The following is a 20,447-nucleotide window of genomic DNA, read 5'->3' on the forward strand; positions in this document are numbered from 1 at the left end:
ACACATTGCTACTTTTCCCTTGTACAATCTACAGACCGAATTGAAAACAGTGATGACGCTAACAGAACCGAAAGCATAGACAGGCCAGTGTGCCTCCACTCTAAAACCAAACTCACAGTAGGCTTTGTATTGTAAAACTCACTCCTTATGTTTCTCTGTGTGTCCTCCAGGTCTGTTTCAGTGGCAGGGCCTACATTAACCTGTTGAGGACAGATGTTCCGCTAGCGGAACCCCTAGCCAACAGTCAATGGCATCGCACGGCGCGAAATACAAAACCAACTAAAATACCACAATTCAATTTTCTCAGACAATCAACTATTTTACACCATTTTAAAGATGACTCTCGTTAATCTAACCACATTGTCCGATTTCAAAAAGGCTTTACAGCGAAAGCAAAACATTAGATTATGTTAGGAGAGTACATAGACACAAATAATCACACTGCCATTTTCCAAGCAAGCATATATGTCACAAAAACCAAAACCACAGCTAAATGCAGCACTAACCTTTGATGATCTTCATCAGATGACACTCCTAAGACATTATGTTATACAATACATGCATGTTTTGTTCAATCAAGTTCATATTTATATCAAAAACCAGCTTTTTACATTAGCATGTGATGTTCAGAACTAGCATACCCACCGCAAACTTCCGGTGAATTTACTAAATTACTCACGATAAACATTGACAAAAAACATAACAATTATTTTAAGAATTATAGATACAGAACTCCTTTATGCAATCGCGGTGTCAGATTTTAAAATAGCTTTTCGGCGAAAGCACATTTTGCAATATTCTGAGTACATAGCTCGGCCATCACGGCTAGCTATTTTGACACCCACCAAGTTTGGGACAACCTAAACTCAGAATTACTATTAGAAAAATTGGATTACCTTTGCTGTTCTTCGTCAGAATGCACTCCCAGGACGTCTACTTCAACAACAAATGTTGTTTTGGTTCCAAATAATCCCTAGTTATATTGAAATAGCTCTGTTTTGTTCGTGCGTTCAGGTCACTATCCGAAGGGTGACGCGCGAGTGCATTTCGTGACAAAAAATGTCAAAATATTCCATTACCGTACTTAGAAGCATGTCAAACGCTGTTTAAAATAAATTTTTATGCTATTTTTTTTGTAAAATAGCGATAATATTCCAACCGGGCAACGTTGTATTCATTCAAAGGCTGAAAGAAAAAAATGGAGTAGTCTCGTGACTGCGCATCTCCAGTGTCACTGTCCCCAGGCAGACCACTTACAAATTCTCCTGCTGTTCTTCGCCCAGAGACAGCAGACACCCCATTCCACTTTCTGGCAGCTTTAGAGAGCCAATGGAAGCCTTAGAAAATGTCACGTTACAGCACAGATTCTGTATTTTTGATAGAGATGCAACAGAAGGACAACAAATTGTCAGACAGGGCACTTCCTGTATGGAATCTTCTCAGGTTTTGGCCTGCCATATGAGTTCTGTTATACTCACAGACACCATTCAAACAGTTTTATAAACTTTAGAGTGTTTTCTATCCAAATCTACTAATTATATGCATATTCTAGTTTCTGGGCAGGAGTAGTAACCAGATTAAATCGGGTACGTTTTTTATCCGGCCGTGAAAATACTGCCACCTATCCCAAAGAAGTTAACAGCTATGTTTCTCTGTGTATCCTCCAGGTCTGTTTCAGTGGCAGGGCCTACATTAACAGCTATGTTTCTCTGTGTATCCTCCAGGTCTGTTTCAGTGGCAGGGCCTACATTAACAGCTATGTTTCTCTGTGTATCCTCCAGGTCTGTTTCAGTGGCAGGGCCTACATTAACAGCTATGTTTCTCTGTGTATCCTCCAGGTCTGTTTCAGTGGCAGGGCCTACATTAACAGCTATGTTTCTCTGTGTATCCTCCAGGTCTGTTTCAGTGGCAGGGCCTACATTAACAGCTATGTTTCTCTGTGTATCCTCCAGGTCTGTTTCAGTGGCAGGGCCTACATTAACAGCTATGTTTCTCTGTGTATCCTCCAGGTCTGTTTCCTCCCAGCAGTGGCAGGGCCTACATTAACGGCTATGACATCTGTCAGGACATGGCTCTGATTCGCCACAGCCTGGGCCTGTGTCCGCAGCACGACGTGCTCTTTGACAACCTCACTGTCCGGGAGCACCTGCTATTCTACACACAGGTAAGACATGCAAACACGCAGGCAGACAGGCACAGAGACAGGCAGGCAGGCAGACAGACAGACAGGCAGGCAGACAGGCACAGAGACAGGCACAGAGACAGGCAGGCAGGCAGACAGGCACAGAGACAGGCAGGCAGGCAGACAGGCACAGAGACAGGCAGGCACAGAGACAGGCAGGCAGGCAGGCAGACAGGCACAGAGACAGGCAGGCACAGAGACAGGCAGGCAGGCAGGTACAGAGACAGGCAGGCACAGAGACAGGCAGGCAGGCAGGCACAGAGACAGGCAGGCAGGCAGGCACAGAGACAGGCAGGCAGGCAGGCAGGCACAGAGACAGGCAGGCAGGCAGGCAGGCACAGAGACAGGCAGGCAGGCAGGCAGGCACAGAGACAGGCAGGCGGGCAGGCAGGCACAGAGACAGGCAGGCGGGCAGGCAGGCAGGCAGGCACAGAGACAGGCAGGCAGGCAGACACTGTGTCTGCCTGCCTGCCTGTCTCTGTGTCTGCCTGCCTGCCTGTCTCTGTGCCTGCCTGTCTCTGTGTCTGCCTGCCTGCCTGTCTCTGAGACAGGCAGGCACAGAGACAGGCAGGCAGGCAGGCAGGCACAGAGACAGGCAGGCAGGCAGGCAGGCACAGAGACAGGCAGGCAGGCAGGCAGGCACAGAGACAGGCAGGCAGGCAGGCAGGCACAGAGACAGGCAGGCAGGCAGGCAGGCACAGAGACAGGCAGGCAGGCAGGCAGGCAGGCAGGCACAGAGACAGGCAGGCAGGCAGACAGGCAGGCAGGCAGGCACAGAGACAGGCAGGCAGGCAGGCAGGCACAGAGACAGGCAGGCAGGCAGGCAGGCACAGAGACAGGCAGGCAGGCAGGCAGGCACAGAGACAGGCAGGCAGGCAGGCAGGCACAGAGACAGGCAGGCAGGCAGGCAGGCACAGAGACAGGCAGGCAGGCAGGCAGGCACAGAGACAGGCAGGCAGGCAGGCAGGCACAGAGACAGGCAGGCAGGCAGGCAGGCACAGAGACAGGCAGGCAGGCAGGCAGGCACAGAGACAGGCAGGCAGGCAGGCAGGCACAGAGACAGGCAGGCAGGCAGGCAGGCACAGAGACAGGCAGGCAGGCACAGAGACAGGCAGGCAGGCAGGCACAGAGACAGGCAGGCAGGCAGGCACAGAGACAGGCAGGCAGGCAGGCAGGCAGGCACAGAGACAGGCAGGCAGGCAGGCAGGCAGGCAGGCACAGAGACAGGCAGGCAGGCAGGCAGGCAGGCACAGAGACAGGCAGGCACGCAGGCACAGAGACAGGCAGGCAGGTAGACAGGCACCGAGACAGGCAGGCACAGAGACAGGCAGGCACAGAGACAGGCAGGCACAGAGACAGGCAGGCACAGAGACAGGCAGGCACAGAGACAGGCACAGAGACAGGCAGGCAGGCAGGCACAGAGACAGGCAGGCAGGCAGGCACAGAGACAGGCAGGCAGGCAGGCACAGAGACAGGCAGGCAGGCAGGCACAGAGACAGGCAGGCAGGCAGACAGGCACAGAGACAGGCAGGCAGGCAGACAGGCACAGAGACAGGCAGGCACAGAGACAGGCAGGCAGGCAGGCAGACAGGCACAGAGACAGGCAGGCACAGAGACAGGCAGGCAGGCAGGTACAGAGACAGGCAGGCACAGAGACAGGCAGGCAGGCAGGCACAGAGACAGGCAGGCAGGCAGGCACAGAGACAGGCAGGCAGGCAGGCAGGCACAGAGACAGGCCCGCAGGCACAGAGGCAGGCAGACAGGCACCGAGGCAGGCAGGCAGGCACCGAGACAGGCAGGCAGGCACCGAGACAGGCAGGCAGGCACAGAGACAGGCAGGCAGGCACGCAGGCACAGAGACAGGCAGGCAGGCACGCAGGCACAGAGACAGGCAGGCAGGCACAGAGACAGGCAGGCAGGCACAGAGACAGGCAGGCAGGCACAGAGACAGGCAGGCAGGCACAGAGACAGGCAGGCAGGTAGACAGGCACAGAGACAGGGCCGCAGGCACAGAGGCAGGCACCGAGACAGGCAGGCAGGCACCGAGACAGGCAGGCAGGCACCGAGACAGGCAGGCAGGCAGGCACCGAGACAGGCAGGCATGCAGGCACAGAGACAGGCAGGCAGGCAGGCACAGAGGCAGGCAGACAGGCACAGAGGCAGGCAGACAGGCACAGAGACAGGCAGGCAGACAGGCACAGAGACAGGCAGGCAGGCAGGCAGGCACAGAGACAGGCAGGCACAGAGGCAGGCAGGCAGGCACAGAGGCAGGCAGGCAGGCAGGCACCGAGACAGGCAGGCAGGCAGGCACAGAGACAGGCAGGCAGGCAGGCACCGAGACAGGCAGGCAGGCAGGCAGGCACAGAGACAGGCAGGCAGGCAGGCACAGAGACAGGCAGGCAGGCAGGCACCGAGACAGGCAGGCAGGCAGGCACCGAGACAGGCAGGCAGGCAGGCACCGAGACAGGCAGGCATGCAGGCACCGAGACAGGCAGGCATGCAGGCACCGAGACAGGCAGGCAGGCAGGCACAGAGACAGGCAGGCAGGCAGGAACAGAGACATGCAGGCAGGCAGGCACAGAGACGGGCAGGCAGGCAGGCACAGAGACGGGCAGGCAGGCAGGCACAGAGACAGGCAGGCAGGCAGGCACAGAGACGGGCAGGCAGGCAGGCACAGAGACGGGCAGGCACAGAGACAGGCAGGCACAGAGACAGGCAGGCACAGAGACAGGCAGGCAGGCACAGAGACAGGCAGGCACAGAGACAGGCAGGCAGGCAGGCACAGAGGCAGGCAGGCAGGCACAGAGGCAGGCAGGCAGGCACAGAGACAGGCAGGCACAGAGACAGGCAGGCAGGCAGGCACAGAGGCAGGCAGGCACAGAGGCAGGCAGGCAGGCACAGAGGCAGGCAGGCAGGCACAGAGGCAGGCAGGCAGGCACAGAGGCAGGCAGGCAGGCACAGAGGCAGGCAGGCAGGCAGGCACAGAGGCAGGCAGGCAGGCACAGAGGCAGGCAGGCAGGCACAGAGGCAGGCAGGCAGGCACAGAGGCAGGCAGGCACAGAGGCAGGCAGGCACAGAGGCAGGCAGGCACAGAGGCAGGCAGGCACAGAGGCAGGCAGGCAGGCACAGAGGCAGGCAGGCAGGCACAGAGGCAGGCAGGCAGGCACAGAGGCAGGCAGGCAGGCACAGAGGCAGGCAGGCAGGCACAGAGGCAGGCAGGCAGGCACAGAGGCAGGCAGGCAGGCACAGAGGCAGGCAGGCAGGCACAGAGGCAGGCAGGCACAGAGGCAGGCAGGCACAGAGGCAGGCAGGCACAGAGGCAGGCAGGCACAGAGGCAGGCAGGCACAGAGGCAGGCGCAGGCACAGAGGCAGGCAGGCACAGAGACAGGCAGGCAGGCACAGAGGCAGGCAGGCACAGAGGCAGGCAGGCACAGAGGCAGGCAGGCACAGAGGCAGGCAGGCAGGCACAGAGACAGGCAGGCAGGCACAGAGGCAGGCAGGCAGGCACAGAGACAGGCAGGCAGGCACAGAGACAGGCAGGCAGGCACAGAGACAGGCAGGCAGGCACAGAGGCAGGCAGGCAGGCACAGAGGCAGGCAGGCAGGCACAGAGGCAGGCAGGCAGGCACAGAGGCAGGCAGGCAGGCACAGAGGCAGGCAGGCAGGCACAGAGGCAGGCAGGCAGGCACAGAGGCAGGCAGGCAGGCACAGAGGCAGGCAGGCAGGCACAGAGGCAGGCAGACAGGCACAGAGGCAGGCAGACAGGCACAGAGGCAGGCAGGCAGGCACAGAGACAGGCAGGCAGGCAGACAGGCACAGAGACAGGCAGGCAGGCAGACAGGCACAGAGACAGGCAGGCAGGCACCATTCCCCTCTACTTTCCTTACCTTCTGTCCTCTTATCTTTCCTTTTAAGTTGACTTTCTCAATTTCACTCTAACTTTTCCTCACATTCCATACTTCCCTTCTTCCCACTAATTTCTCTCGCGCGCGCTCTCCCTTGCGTTCTCTCATGCTCTCGCTCTCTGTTGGTATGTATTCCTTATGCCTCTCATCTCCAGCTGAAGGGTTATTCCTTATGTCTCTCTCTCCCTCTCATCTCATCTCATCTCCAGCTGAAAGGTTATTCCTTATGTCTCTCTCTCTCTGTCTCGTCTCATCTCCGGTTGAAGGGTTATTCCTTATGTCTCTGTCTCATCTCCAGCTGAAGGGTTATTCCTTATGTCTCTTTTTCTCTCTGTCTCGTCTCCAGCTGAAGAGTTATTCCTTATGTCTCTCTCTCTCTCTGTCTCGTCTCATCTCCGGTTGAAGGGTTATTCCTTATGTTTTTCTCTGTCTCGTCTCCAGCTGAAGGGGTATTCCCAGGAGAAGATTCCAGCTGAGGTGGACCGGATCATCAGGATCCTGAACCTGGAGGACAAGCGGCATTCCCACTCCAAGACCCTGTCAGGTGGGATGAAGAGGAAACTATCCATCGGCATCGGCCTCATCGGAGACTCCAAGGTCAGTATTGGATTGCGTCCCAAATGCCACCCATTTCCCTATTCAAGTGCACTGCTCTTGACCCGACGGTATTGTCTTGTCACTCAATTCAAAATGACTTTATTATCCCCAGAGGGTTAGTTAGCGTGGCATTGTCAAAGTACAGGCATACCATAATTGCATGAATAAATACATATCCTTTTGACTTTTTCCACATTTTGTGTTACAGCCTGCATTTAAAATGGATTAAGTTGAGATTGTTGTCACTGGCCTAAACACAATACCTCATAATGTCAAAGTGGAATTATGTAGTTTTTTTTATGTACGAAAAATATAACGCTGAAATGTCTTGAGTCAATAAGTATTCAACCCGTTTGTTATGGCAAGCCTAAATAAGTTTAGGAGTAAATATTTGCTTAACAAGTCACGTAATAAGTTGCATGGACTCACTCTGTTTGCAATAATAGTGTTTAACATGATTTTTGAATGACTACCTCATCTCTGTAACCCACATATACAATATGTAAGGCCCCTCAGTCTAGAAGTGAATTTCAAACACAAATTCAACCACAGGGAGGTTTTCCAATGCCTCGCAAAGAAGGGCACCTATATGTAGATAAAAAATGTATTAGACATTGAATATCCCTTTGGGCATGGTGAAGTTATTAATTACACTTTTGATGGTGTATCAATACACCCAGTAACTACAAAGATACAGGCGTCCTTCCTAACTCAGTTGCCGGAGAGGAAGGAAACCGTTTAGGGGTTTCACCATGAGGTCAATGGTGACTTTAAAACAGTTACAGAGTTTAATTACTATGAGAACTGAGGATGGATCAACAATAATGTAGTTAGTCCACACCTAATTGACAGAGTGAAAAGAAGGAAACCTGTACAGAATACAAATATTCCAAAACACGCATCATGTTTGCAACAAGGCACTGAACTAATACTGAAACAAAATTGCAAAGAACTTCACTTTTTGTCCTGAATATAAAGTGTTATGTTTGGGGCAAATCCAGTACAACACATTACTGAGTACCACTTTTCATATTTTCAAACATCGGGGTGGCTGCATTGTGTTATGGGTGTGCTTGAAATTGTTAAGGACTGAGGAGTTTTTCAGGATAAAAAAATAAACGGAATGGAGCTAAGCACAGGCAAAATCCTAGAGGAAAACCTGGTTCTGTCTGCTTTCCACCAGAAATTGGGAGATGAGTTCACCTTTCAGCAGGACAATAACCTAAGGCCAAATATACACTGGAGTTGCTTACCAAGAAGTCAGTAAATGTTGCTGAGTTAGATTTTCAAGTAGATTTAAGTCAAAACTGTATGGCAAGACCTGAACATGGGTGTCTAGCAATGATTAACAACCAAATTGACAGCCCTAGAAGAATTTAGAAAATAATAAATGGCCAAATATTGCACAATCCATGTGTGGAAAGCTCTTAGAGACTGACCCAGCCTACTCACAGCTGTAATCAATGCCAAAAGTGTTTCTACAAAGTATTGACTTGGGGGTGTGAATACTTAGGTAAATTGGACTTTTGTTTATTTAATTTTCAAGACATTTAAAAAAATTCCTAAAAACATGTTTTCACTTTGTCATTATGGGGTATTGTTTGTAGATGGGTGAGAAAAACAATCTATGAAATCCATTTTGAATTTGGGCTGTAACACAACAAAATGTGGTATGAATACTTGATGCACTGTATGTGGCTATTTCAACACATCTTACCCCTCTGGCTCTTTCTCTGTCCCTTCCATCCCTCAATCTTCCCCTTCCTCCACCCCCCCTCCCTGTCTCAATCTTTTTGTCCATCCATCCTTCCATCTCACCACTTCTCCCCTCCAGGTGGTGATGTTGGATGAGCCCACATCGGGCATGGACCCGTCGGCACGGCGGGCCACCTGGGACCTGCTCCAGGGCGAGAAGCGCGGGCGCACCATCCTGCTGACTACGCACTTCATGGACGAGGCCGACCTGCTGGGGGACCGTATAGTCATCATGGCTGGGGGAGAGCTGCAGTGCTGCGGCTCGCCGCTGTTTCTCAAGAACAAATATGGTGAGAGGAGGGAGGGAGAAAAAGAAGAATGGGTAGAGAGGGAAGAGAGGAGGGATGATAAAATGAACAGGTGTGATGGAGAGGTTGTAGAAACAGAGAGAAGAGAAGAGGTGGAATGTAGTGGTGAAAAGAAAAGGGTTGGATAGAAGGGGTGAGAAGTGGGAGTGGTGGGAGTGAAGACTACAAGACAGAACAGTGTGAATAACTAGTAGTTATGAGGTGAGGTTAGAATGTCATGAGGGGATAGGAGAGTGATTCAGAGATCTAACTTTATCCTCCTGCATCTCAGGTGCTGGCTACCACATGGTGATCGTGAAGGACGCGCTGTGCAACGTGTCTGAGATCACACGGCTGGTCCACATGTACGTTCCCAATGCCACGCTGGAGAGCAGTGCTGGGGCTGAGCTCTCATACATTCTGCCCAAAGAGAGCACCAACCGGTAAGACAAAATCAATACCCAATCTCACACAGGCCATCAGTGCCGATGGCCACAGCTCGGTGTTTAGTGTGACACATACTATTTTTGTCAGTCTATTTTGATGAGCCCAAGTTGGGTCCAATCTGAGGGTGTTGCTGCTTGCTACAGTATGATTACAGACACCTCTACTTCTAGAGGTAAGGGTCATGTTTCAAGCAGATATATAGCTTATGTCCCAAATGGCACCCTATTCCCTATTTAGTGCGCTACTTTTGACCTGGTGAAAAGTAGTGCAGTAAAACAGGAATAGGGTGGTATTTTGGTCCCTGCCATCGTTGTTGGTTTTATCTGGAGGCAGTATAGACTGACTGTTGAGGTTGTTTAACGACCTGTGATGTAACCATAGATCCCCATGACAGAAGACTGTTTTAGACCCGGGTCTGACTGATCTCTGATGGATCAACGTTCTTCCCTCTCCAGGTTTGAGCTGCTGTTTGCAGAGCTGGAGATGAACAGAGAGGAGCTGGGCATCGCCAGCTATGGAGCCTCTGTCACCACCATGGAGGAGGTCTTCCTCAGGTATGGGATCACACACTCACCACAGCTCCCAGGGAGAGTACCAGCTAGGTCTGGACCTCTCACCACAGCTCCCAGGGAGAGTACCAGCTAGGTCTGGACCTCTCACCACAGCTCCCAGGAAGAGTACCTGCTAGGTCTGGACCTCTCACCACAGCTCCCAGGGAGAGTACCAGCTAGGTCTGGACCTCTCACCACAGCTCCCAGGAAGAGTACCTGCTAGGTCTGGACCTCTCACCACAGCTCCCAGGGAGAGTACCAGCTAGGTCTGGACCTCTCACCACAGCTCCCAGGGAGAGTACCAGTTAGGTCTGGACCTCTCACCACAGCTCCCAGGGAGAGTACCAGCTAGGTCTGGACCTCTCACCACAGCTCCCAGGGAGAGTACCAGCTAGGTCTGGACCTCTCACCACAGCTCCCAGGGAGAGTACCAGCTAGGTCTGGACCTCTCACCACAGCTCCCAGGGAGAGTACCAGCTAGGTCTGGACCTCTCACCACAGCTCCCAGGGAGAGTACCAGCTAGGTCTGGACCTCTCACCACAGCTCCCAGGGAGAGTACCAGCTAGGTCTGGACCTCTCACCACAGCTCCCAGGGAGAGTACCAGCTAGGTCTGGACCTCTCAACACAGCTCCCAGGGAGAGTACCAGCTAGGTCTGGACCTCTCACCACAGCTCCCAGGGAGAGTACCAGCTAGGTCTGGACCTCTCACCACAGCTCCCAGGGAGAGTACCAGCTAGGTCTGGACCTCTCACCACAGCTCCCAGGGAGAGTACCAGTTAGGTCTGGACCTCTCACCACAGCTCCCAGGGAGAGTACCAGCTAGGTCTGGACCTCTCACCACAGCTCCCAGGGAGAGTACCAGCTAGGTCTGGACCTCTCACCACAGCTCCCAGGGAGAGTACCAGCTAGGTCTGGACCTCTCACCACAGCTCCCAGGGAGAGTACCAGCTAGGTCTGGACCTCTCACCACAGCTCCCAGGGAGAGTACCAGCTAGGTCTGGACCTCTCACCACAGCTCCCAGGGAGAGTACCAGCTAGGTCTGGACCTCTCAACACAGCTCCCAGGGAGAGTACCAGCTAGGTCTGGACCTCTCACCACAGCTCCCAGGGAGAGTACCAGCTAGGTCTGGACCTCTCACCACAGCTCCCAGGGAGAGTACCTTTACTTAAAGCCTGCAGTTGTAATAAATATTAACACTTGTCATGAGTATGTATGTACCTGCAGACTTTTAAGTGTACACACAAACATATATATATATACATATATATATACACACACACACACACCTGTGGCGGTCGATGCCGTTTAAGATGATGGAGGATGATTTGTTTCATGCGCATGGCTTTATTTCTATTACAGCATATTGGATAACTGTCTTTCATATTCCATTCAGCCAGTTCAATGTAACAGTGATAGGTTTAGTCTACTACATGATACTCACATGTTCCCTATACTCATCATGAGGTTGCTACAACCTAGCCTGTGAATGAAAGTTTACAACGTAGGTGCACACAGGTCGAGAGAAACATTTGAAGTGACAGACAGTGACACATGCAATACCGCCTTGCACAATCTTGCCTGCGTCTAGCTGATCTAGGGTGTAATCATTAGTCTAACAGTGACAAATGAGAGTTTCTATTGGACAAATTCAGGAATGTTTATCCCTGTTTCGTTCCGTGTGCTTCCGTTTAAGAAATGTTTTTCAACAAATCTGTGGAATGAATACACCCCTGATCACTAGTGAACATTTGTTTCATAGCAGCCATGTTGTATTCCTTCTCACATCTATGCTCTCTCCTCCTCTCACCTTTTCCCTTCGCTTGTGGACGTCTTCAATGCACAACACATCAGCTGTATATGACCAGGCGAAGAAACCTTTCCAAGCCAAACCATATCATAACCACTAAAGCCTACATCATTGTCACCATATTAGCTAAAGTAACGTCCTAGTCAACATAGCTAATAGAAAAAACACGTTACTAAACCCGCTACAATCATGCACTAACGTTAGTGTGCAGTCAGTAAACAGTTTAGCAGTTACACCGGCAGGCCCCGGTGGCAATACATTAGTAAAATCAAAAGCTTACCTTGACTTGGAAGAGTTCCAGTGTTGTGTTGGATAGTCATAGCCAGCTAGCTATCATGGCATCCCTCTGTTTGAGCAGGGGGTTTGAGTAGGCTAAACTAGCTAGCTGCATTTGCTAGCTAAGTGAAACTGAAAGTAAAAAAAAAAGACAATCTCTCTCTTGCTTCTCTTTCATTTTGGAAGAAATTAATTTAACTGTTCACCTATTGTCTTTATCTCTCTTTGAGTCAACTACTCACCACATTTGGTGCACTGCAGTGCTAGCTAGCTGTATCTTATGCTTTCAGTACTAAATTCATTCTCTGTTCCTTTGATTTTGTGGACAACATGTCAGTTCATGCTGCCAGAGCTCTGATAGATTGGAGGATGTCTCCCGGAAGTTGTAATAATTACTGTGTAAGTCTATGGAAGGGGGTGAGAACCATGAGCCTCCTAGGTTTTATATTGAAATCACTGTACCCAGAGGAGGACGGAAGCTAGCTGTCCTCCGGCTATGCCATGGTGCTACCCTACAGAGGGCTGTTGAGGCTACTGTAGACCTTCACTGCAAAAAAAAGTGTGTTTTAATCAATGATTTGGTGACGTGAATATATTTTGTATAGTTTTATCTAAAAAAGATAACTTTTTATACATTTTTATTTTTCTGAGGAGGATGGTCCCCCCCTGAGCAATTATTTCTGCCTCTGTGTTTAAAGCGTCTTTGTGTGTGTGTGTTTTCGAGCATATTTTAATGTGTGTGTGTTTCGGGGGGGTGCATACATGCATGTCTTTGTGTTACTGTCTGGTAGTATAGTTTGTTTGTGGGCACGTGGTTTTTCAGTAGAACACAGCTGTGAAGGCTCTAAACAGGATATAGCAATTACCTCCAAAATATCTCATTTCAGGCTTCATTATTTTTACCTCACAATGTGAGTCTATCAGTGAGTGTCTCCATCATTACCCGTATACAAAAGCCTCATTAATCCTCTATTTGAGGTTTCTTTTCAACTCCACTAAAAGCCACCATCTTAACACGTGTTCAGTCTGTACATACCCTGGCTATTACATTCAGCCTCTTTCCATTATCAATTTCATTCAGCTTTATTCCCACCCAGCTCTCTGAAGGGGTGGACCATCTACATTAGTCCTGCCATTTCAGTTTCATTTCAAATATACTGAAAGCCACCTAATTTAACACCTGTTCAGACTGTTCCTACCTTGGCCAAGTCATTTCCGCATCTTTTCATCTTACTACATATGCGGTCTCTTGGCCATTATCAATTTCATACAGCTACTGCAGAGGCCCTGAGTCCATTTTCATTTTCACACCCTGGATAGGGGTCTCGTTGACCACTTATAGAACTGTTAGATTAATCTCTTTGAGGGGGGCGCTGCCTGTGTCAGGCGTTGTGGAGATTGGCTGGCTGAATTAATCATTCATTTCAAACGGACCGAAATAGCGTTCTGGCTATTGTGGTTGTCCAAGTTCCTGTTCTTCCCCTCAGAGAGTGAGAAGGCGAGAGAGAGTTAGCAGGGCTGGAATGACATAAAATGCTCACCATCACCAATAACACAAACACACTCCCACTTATTAAGTACTCTCCGATGAGCTCCTTTGTTTGGTGTACAATAGACCCCGGGGTGTGTTCCTGAGTTCTGTGAAGAGATTTCAGCATCAACATCCATTGATTCACACAGAGTGCTCTCTCCATAATCCACTTCCGGAACACAAAGATTCATCCAATTATGAATGAATATGTTTCATGTCTATAAATACATTTGTACAGTCTAAAACGGTCAAGATGTCATATAGTACAAAGGTTCCTACGTTCTTCCGGACCACCTGACATGATTATGAAAAACTGGAAAAATGGATCCCGAAACTAAAGTTTCCTGGTCAGGACACATGGTCTGGAAAAACTCAGCATAGTTAATTGAATTTACAGATGAATTGAATTATGTCATAATCTAATACTAGGTATCTAACTACTGTAAATTGTATATTTCCTTATGTTGTCCTGATAAAGCTCCATTCAGTAGGGAAGCTCAGTTAAATTGTTATAACTAAGTTCATCCCTGTCTACTGTCAGAGTAGAGAAGTTACTGTCAGAGTAGAGAAGTTACTGTCAGACTAGAGAAGTCCACTAAGTTGTATTCATCCCTGTGTACTGTCAGAGTAGAGAAGTTCACTAAGTTGTATTCATCCCTGTGTACTGTCAGACTAGAGAAGTCCACTAAGTTGTATTCATCCCTGTGTACTGTCAGACTAGAGAAGTCCACTAAGTTGTATTCATCCCAGTGTACTGTCAGAGTAGAGAAGTTACTGTCAGAGTAGAGAAGTCCACTAAGTTGTATTGGTCCCTGTGTACTGTCAGACTAGAGAAGTCCACTAAGTTGTATTGATCCCTGTGTACTGTCAGAGTAGAGAAGTCCACTAAGTTGTATTGGTCCCTGTGTACTGTCAGACTAGAGAAGTTCACTAAGTTGTATTCATCCCTGTGTACTGTCAGAGTAGAGAAGTTCACTAAGTTGTATTGGTCCCTGTGTACTGTCAGACTAGAGAAGTCCACTAAGTTGTATTGATCCCTGTGTACTGTCAGAGTAGAGAAGTCCACTAAGTTGTATTCATCCCTGTGTACTGTCAGAGTAGAGAAGTCCACTAAGTTGTATTGGTCCCTGTGTACTGTCAGACTAGAGAAGTCCACTAAGTTGTATTGATCCCTGTGTACTGTCAGAGTAGAGAAGTCCACTAAGTTGTATTCATCCCTGTGTACTGTCAGAGTAGAGAAGTCCACTAAGTTGTATTCATCCCTGTGTACTGTCAGAGTAGAGAAGTCCACTAAGTTGTATTGATCCCTGTGTACTGTCAGAGTAGAGAAATGCACTTTTTTTTATGTTTGTATTTCCTCATGCGAGTCCTTAGAGTGGTGAAGCTGTTGGTCTCTAGCCTGGACATCCAGGGTTTGGGTTAGATACACTGCTACTGTACTAAGCTGTACATTGTTGTGTATTTCCAGAGTGGGGAAGCTGGTGGATTCTAGCCTGGACATCCAGGCCATCCAGCTGCCGGCGCTGCAGTACCAACACGAGAGACGCTCCCATGACTGGACCATGGACGACACCAGCAGCTACAGCGGCATGACGGACGTCACCGACTTCACTGACAGCGGCACGCTCATCTCCGAGGACTGCTCCAACATCAAGCTCAACACCGGGGTGAGAGAGGAGAGTTTTTGTGTGTGAGTTCAGACAGGAAGTAAGCTAAATGTCAATATAGAAGGTTGCCTGTTAACACATCTTCTCTTTCTGTCATCAACATGGTTTATTAATAGGAACGTTTAGGAGCTTACAAAATATAGGAACATACTGTATTAAATCAGAGATTATATGGAAATAATGTGTGTCTGTCTCTTTCTGTCTTTCTGTCTGTCTTTGTCTGTTTTTCTTTCTTTCTGTCTGTCTGTCTGTCTGTCTGTCTGTCTGTCTGTCTGTCTGTCTGTCTGTCTGTCTGTCTGTCTGTCTGTCTGTCTGTCTGTCTGTCTGTCTGTCTGTCTGTCTGTCTGTCTGTCTGTCTGTCTGTGTCTGTCTCTCTCTCTCTCTCTCTCTCTCTCTCAGGCCAGACTGTACATGCAGCAGTTCTATGCCATGTTCCTGAAGCGGGCGCTCTATAGCTGGAGGAACTGGAAGGTGATTGTGGCCCAGTTCCTGGTGCCCCTGGTGTTCACTGTGCTGGCCCTGGTGGTGGCAAAGACCTTCCCCGGGCGCCACGACTCACCGCAACTGAGGCTGGCACTGGGCCGCTATGGCCCCACCACTGTGCCCGTGGCCCTGGAGCCCGGCAAGGGACCGCTGGCAATTGCCCTGGCACAGGTGTATTCCTCGCAATTGGCTGCCCAGAAAGCCCAGGATGTCAATATTAGCGGTAAGCGTGTCAGCATGTTGGAAGGGATCACTAGTTATTTGAGATGAAAGGTGATTTGTAGATCAGTGATTCTGTGCAGTTGTCTGCAATGTAGTCAATCTCAGACACGCATGGTGGAAGCTACTTCAGGCTTTAGACCATAGAGATGCACCCATGGAAAAGGCTTGTCTTTACTGATCCACCCTATCCACTGCTTCTTCTCCTCAGACTTCACAGAGTACGTGCTCACCAAGACCGAGGAGGAGGGCGGGGCATTCAACGAGCGCTGCGTGGTGGGTGCATCGTTCAGCGGCGGCACGGGGAAGTTCGTCAAGGTCACGGCCTACTTCAATAACCAGGGCTACCACACGGCCGCTACAGCCCTGATGATGGTGGACAACACCCTGTTCAAAATGCTGGCAGGGCCCAATGCATCGATTATGACGGGAAACATGCCCATGCCCCGCAACATCTCCGAGAGCGCCCAGAGTCAGCTGACAGAGTGAGTGGGGAGTGGGGAGTATGGAGGGGAAGGAGGGAGGGAGGGATGGATGGTGGTATGGAAGTGGAGAGGGTGTTATGAAAAGAGGGGATAAGAAAGGAAGGGAGAATGGATGAAAAAAGAGGAGAGAAGGAGACGAGGGTATGGAAGGAACACAGGTGTTATCTTGAACACATTTGAGAAGAGGAGTGAATGTTTAGTTGGGTACTCTGCATGAGCCACTCTGACTCAGTCCATAACTTCCTTATTGTTTTTAGATAGAAGTTGACTTTTCCATCAACCACCTTGTTTTGGGTCCTTATTCTTGTCTATCCTTTAAACACCTGTGGTCAACACATCCCTTACAGCCACTAAACCCCAATTAAACCAGTGTACTTCCCAAATGGCAACCTATTCCTTACAGAGTGCACTACTTTTCACCATGGCCCATAGGGCTCTGGTCAAAAGTAGTACACTATGTAGGGAATAGGGTGCCATTTGGGATGCACATCCAGTCGATGAGCTCCCGGCCCTGCTGGATGTCTGGCTGGATCGATGGGGAAGCAACAGAGGCTGATAACAAGTTAGAATCTGAGGGGGAGATATTGACCACCATTCATCAGGAGGTGTTTTTTAGAGGTGAGAGGATGGAGAGAGATTGGTAGTGGCTCGGTCAGGGAAGGTATATTGATGGGAGGAAGGATGGAGTGAAAGAAGGATGAGAGGATAGAGGTCTGGTGAAGATGTTCTCCTGGGTATCAGGATATTCATTGTTTCATGATACTCATCTCTTTCTCTCCCTCCTTTTCCCCTCTGCCTGCCGACCTCACCACTCAATATATCATTTGCTTCCTCCCTTACTTTTTTTTCTTTTTTTCTGTCACTCCTCCCAGCTCCATGCCCTTCTTTATTTTCTTCCTGCCTTTTTTTTTTACCCTCCTCTCTTCCGTCTCGCTCGCTCTCTCTCTTCCGTCTCGCTCACTCTCTCTCTTCCGTCTCGCTCGCTCTCTCACTCGCTCTCTCAATTCAATTAAAATTGCTTTTTTCACATGGAAAGTTTAGGGACTGTTTAAATAGTAACCCTCCCCCTCTCTCACTCCTTCCCTCCTCGACACAGAGGTCAGACGGGCTTCGCCATCGCCATCAACCTGATGTATGGCATGGCATCCCTGTCCAGTACCTTCGCCCTGCTCCTGGTCACAGAGCGTTCACTCAAGTCCAAGCACGTACAGCAGGTCAGCGGCGTCTACCTCTCCAACTTCTGGTTCTCTGCACTGCTCTGGGACCTGGTCAACTTCTTCCTGCCCTGCATGCTCATGCTGGTCAGTACCATCTGGATTTACTTAAAGGCCCAATGCAGCTGTTTTTATATTAATATCAAATCATTTCTGGGTAACAATTAAGTAAATTACTGTGATTGTTTTCAATGAAAATGGTCCAAAATAAACAAAGTAAGTTTCTTAGCAATAGCAATTTCTGAAGCAAGAATTTTGCTAGGACTGTCTGTTAATGGTATGAGTGGGGAGGGGAATACTGAAAACTAGCTGCTATCCAAACACTCCCTCCCAACAGGTGGTGTTCCGGGCGTTTGGGGTCAAGGCCTTCATAGCAGACAACCACCTGGTTGATGTGTTATTAATCCTGCTGCTATATGGCTGGGCCGTCATCCCCCTCATGTACCTGCTCAGCTTCCTGTTCTCTGCCGCTGCCACCGCCTACACCCGCCTCACCATCTTCAACATCATCAGCGGCACCGCCACCTTCCTCACCGTCACCATCATGACCATCCCAGGTGAGAGCCAGGGCCAGGATACTAGATACTACCGTTTCACACTATCGTGCCGACCCAAACCAAACTGTGCCGCCTCTGATATTTTCAGGATGGTCCAGCAACTGTGGGGATGCGTAGCAAGCACATCTTGGCCCAGTTTGGTTCTGAGGTGTGAAAAGTCCTTAGGTCTACTGGAACACTGAACCTTTAGGCAGCTCAGAGACTACACTTCTAACTACATGGGGAATCATTATGATTTGGCGATTTCGAGCCTGTTTCTCTGCTAGTAAACAGCGAAAAAGAACGAACCCCTACTGCACACTGGTGCACTTCTTTGCTTCAGAACTGGGGATAAGGCTGGCAAAATACGCTGTGGAAATACATTTGATGACTTTCTCTTACCTTGATTCTCTTATCTCATTTCCTCTCCTTCTCCTGTTTCCCCTTCTCTCCTCTTCTTCCCATCCTCTCCTTCTCCTGTTTCCCCTTCTCTCCTCTTCTTCTCATCCTCTCCTTCTCCTGTTTCCCCTTCTCTCCTCGTCTTCCCATCCTCTCCTCCTCCTGTTTCCCCTTCTCTCCTCTTCTTCCCATCCTCTCCTCCTCCTGTTTCCCCTTCTCTCCTCTTCTTCCCATCCTCTCCTCCTCCTGTTTCCCCTTCTCTCCTCTTCTTCCCATCCTCTCCTCCTCCTGTTTCCCCTTCTCTCCTCTTCTTCCCATCCTCTCCTCCTCCTGTTTCCCCTTCTCTCCTCTTCTTCCCATCCTCTCCTCCTCCTGTTTCCCCTTCTCTCCTCTTCTTCTCATCCTCTCCTCCTCCTGTTTCCCCTTCTCTCCTCTTCTTCCCATCCTCTCCTCCTCCTGTTTCCCCTTCTCTCCTCTTCTTCCCATCCTCTCCTCCTCCTGTTTCCCCTTCTCTCCTCTTCTTCTCATCCTCTCCTCCTCCTGTTTCCCCTTCTCTCCTCTTCTTCCCATCCTCTCCTCCTCCTGTTTCCCCTTCTCTCCTCTTCTTCCCATCCTCTCCTTCTCCTGTTTCCCCTCCTCCTCTTCTTCCCATCCTCTCCTCCTCCTGTTTCCCCTCCTCTCCTCTTCTTCCCATCCTCTCCTTCTCCTGTTTCCCCTTCTCTCCTCTTCTTCCCATCCTCTCCTCCTCCTGTTTCCCCTTCTCTCCTCTTCTTCCCATCCTCTCCTCCTCCTGTTTCCCCTTCTCTCCTCTTCTTCTCATCCTCTCCTCCTCCTGTTTCCCCTTCTCTCCTCTTCTTCCCATCCTCTCCTCCTCCTGTTTCCCCTTCTCTCCTCTTCTTCCCATCCTCTCCTCCTCCTGTTTCCCCTTCTCTCCTCTTCTTCCCATCCTCTCCGTCTCCTGTTTCCCCTCCTCCTCTCTTCTCCCCCTCCCAGAGCTAAATCTACAGGACCTGTCTCGTAACCTGGACAAGGTGTTCCTGCTCTTCCCTAACTACTGCCTGGGCATGTCCTTCAGCCAGTTCTACCAGAACTACCAGTTCATCACCTTCTGCACCTCCAACCCCATTGCCACGGCCTTCTGCCGTGCTTTGAGTGAGTACTGTGTTCTCCTACAGCAGGGAGACAGCAGCTGTAGCTGTATCACAGTGTCTGTAGTTCAGTAGGAATACCTATTGTATTAGTAGTTTCTTTGGGAGGGGGTGGGGACCAAAAATATAGAGGATTATTTTATGGGACAATATACAAATGTTATTGAGAAAGATAATTTGAATAATAAAATGTTACTGTGTAAATATATGTATTGGTTCTCTTCATTTTGATAGAGATACAAATGTAATGAGTAAAAGGTTGTTTATTGATGTGATTTTTTTTTTATATATATATATTTTTTTACAGATTTTAAGGTTGATGTTATATTTAGGGTGGGGCGCCAGAATAAAAAATATAAAATAAAAATGGGTCTCCGGAAATGCTGCCGAAAAATAAAAAATGGGCTCCGCTGAAAAGGTTTGAATACCACTGTGTTACATGATATGTAGTTGTAGTAATATTGTGATGATGATCACAATAATGTTGATGAGAAGGATTCTAACTATGACGATGGTAATGAGGATGATGAAGAACCTGTCATGCTATTTTCTAGTTAACCCTTCGTAGCCATGACTGGTGCTCCTCCCTCTTCCAGACATCACGTACCAGGAGAACTACTTCTCCATGTCAGAGCCGGGGGTGGGGCGTTTTCTGGTGGCCCTGTCCCTGCAGGGTGTAGTCTTCATCACCCTCCTCTTCATCATCGAGATGCAGTGTGTCAAAACCCTCCGCCGCTTCCTCACCCGCCTCGCCAGCAGACGTAAACAGGTCAGAAGGGGAGGGGCCAGAGAGTTGACTATAGGGTGCTGCCTCATGCCCCGGGTGGGCGGAGTTTTCAGAAAATGTGCCCACGTGATGCCCTGAGCGAGATTAAACTAATGCCCCATTTGTTTATATAGGGCTGTAGTCGAGAGCAAATTCAGAAATTTCAGATTTCTGAAAAACTGGTATAAT

At 49.7% G+C, this 20,447-nt stretch overlaps 1 protein-coding gene across 1 annotated transcript in view; it reads left to right on the forward strand.

Moving 5' to 3' along the window:
- Nucleotides 1–20,447, forward strand: part of LOC106593499 (phospholipid-transporting ATPase ABCA3) — a 109,620-nt gene that overhangs the window by 64,803 nt on the left and 24,370 nt on the right. The window contains exons 13-24 of the mRNA XM_045715660.2: nucleotides 2,010–2,164; nucleotides 6,529–6,684; nucleotides 8,519–8,729; nucleotides 9,019–9,169; nucleotides 9,629–9,727; nucleotides 14,810–15,008; nucleotides 15,408–15,714; nucleotides 15,922–16,195; nucleotides 17,292–17,496; nucleotides 17,747–17,966; nucleotides 19,338–19,496; nucleotides 20,089–20,261. Coding sequence (XP_045571616.1) covers nucleotides 2,010–2,164; nucleotides 6,529–6,684; nucleotides 8,519–8,729; nucleotides 9,019–9,169; nucleotides 9,629–9,727; nucleotides 14,810–15,008; nucleotides 15,408–15,714; nucleotides 15,922–16,195; nucleotides 17,292–17,496; nucleotides 17,747–17,966; nucleotides 19,338–19,496; nucleotides 20,089–20,261 — 2,309 coding nt within the window. The remainder of the gene's footprint in view (nucleotides 1–2,009; nucleotides 2,165–6,528; nucleotides 6,685–8,518; nucleotides 8,730–9,018; nucleotides 9,170–9,628; nucleotides 9,728–14,809; nucleotides 15,009–15,407; nucleotides 15,715–15,921; nucleotides 16,196–17,291; nucleotides 17,497–17,746; nucleotides 17,967–19,337; nucleotides 19,497–20,088; nucleotides 20,262–20,447) is intronic.

The sequence above is a fragment of the Salmo salar genome, chromosome 03, assembly GCF_965601325.2.
Source record: "Salmo salar chromosome 03, fSalSal1, whole genome shotgun sequence".
Lineage (NCBI taxonomy): Eukaryota > Metazoa > Chordata > Actinopteri > Salmoniformes > Salmonidae > Salmo > Salmo salar.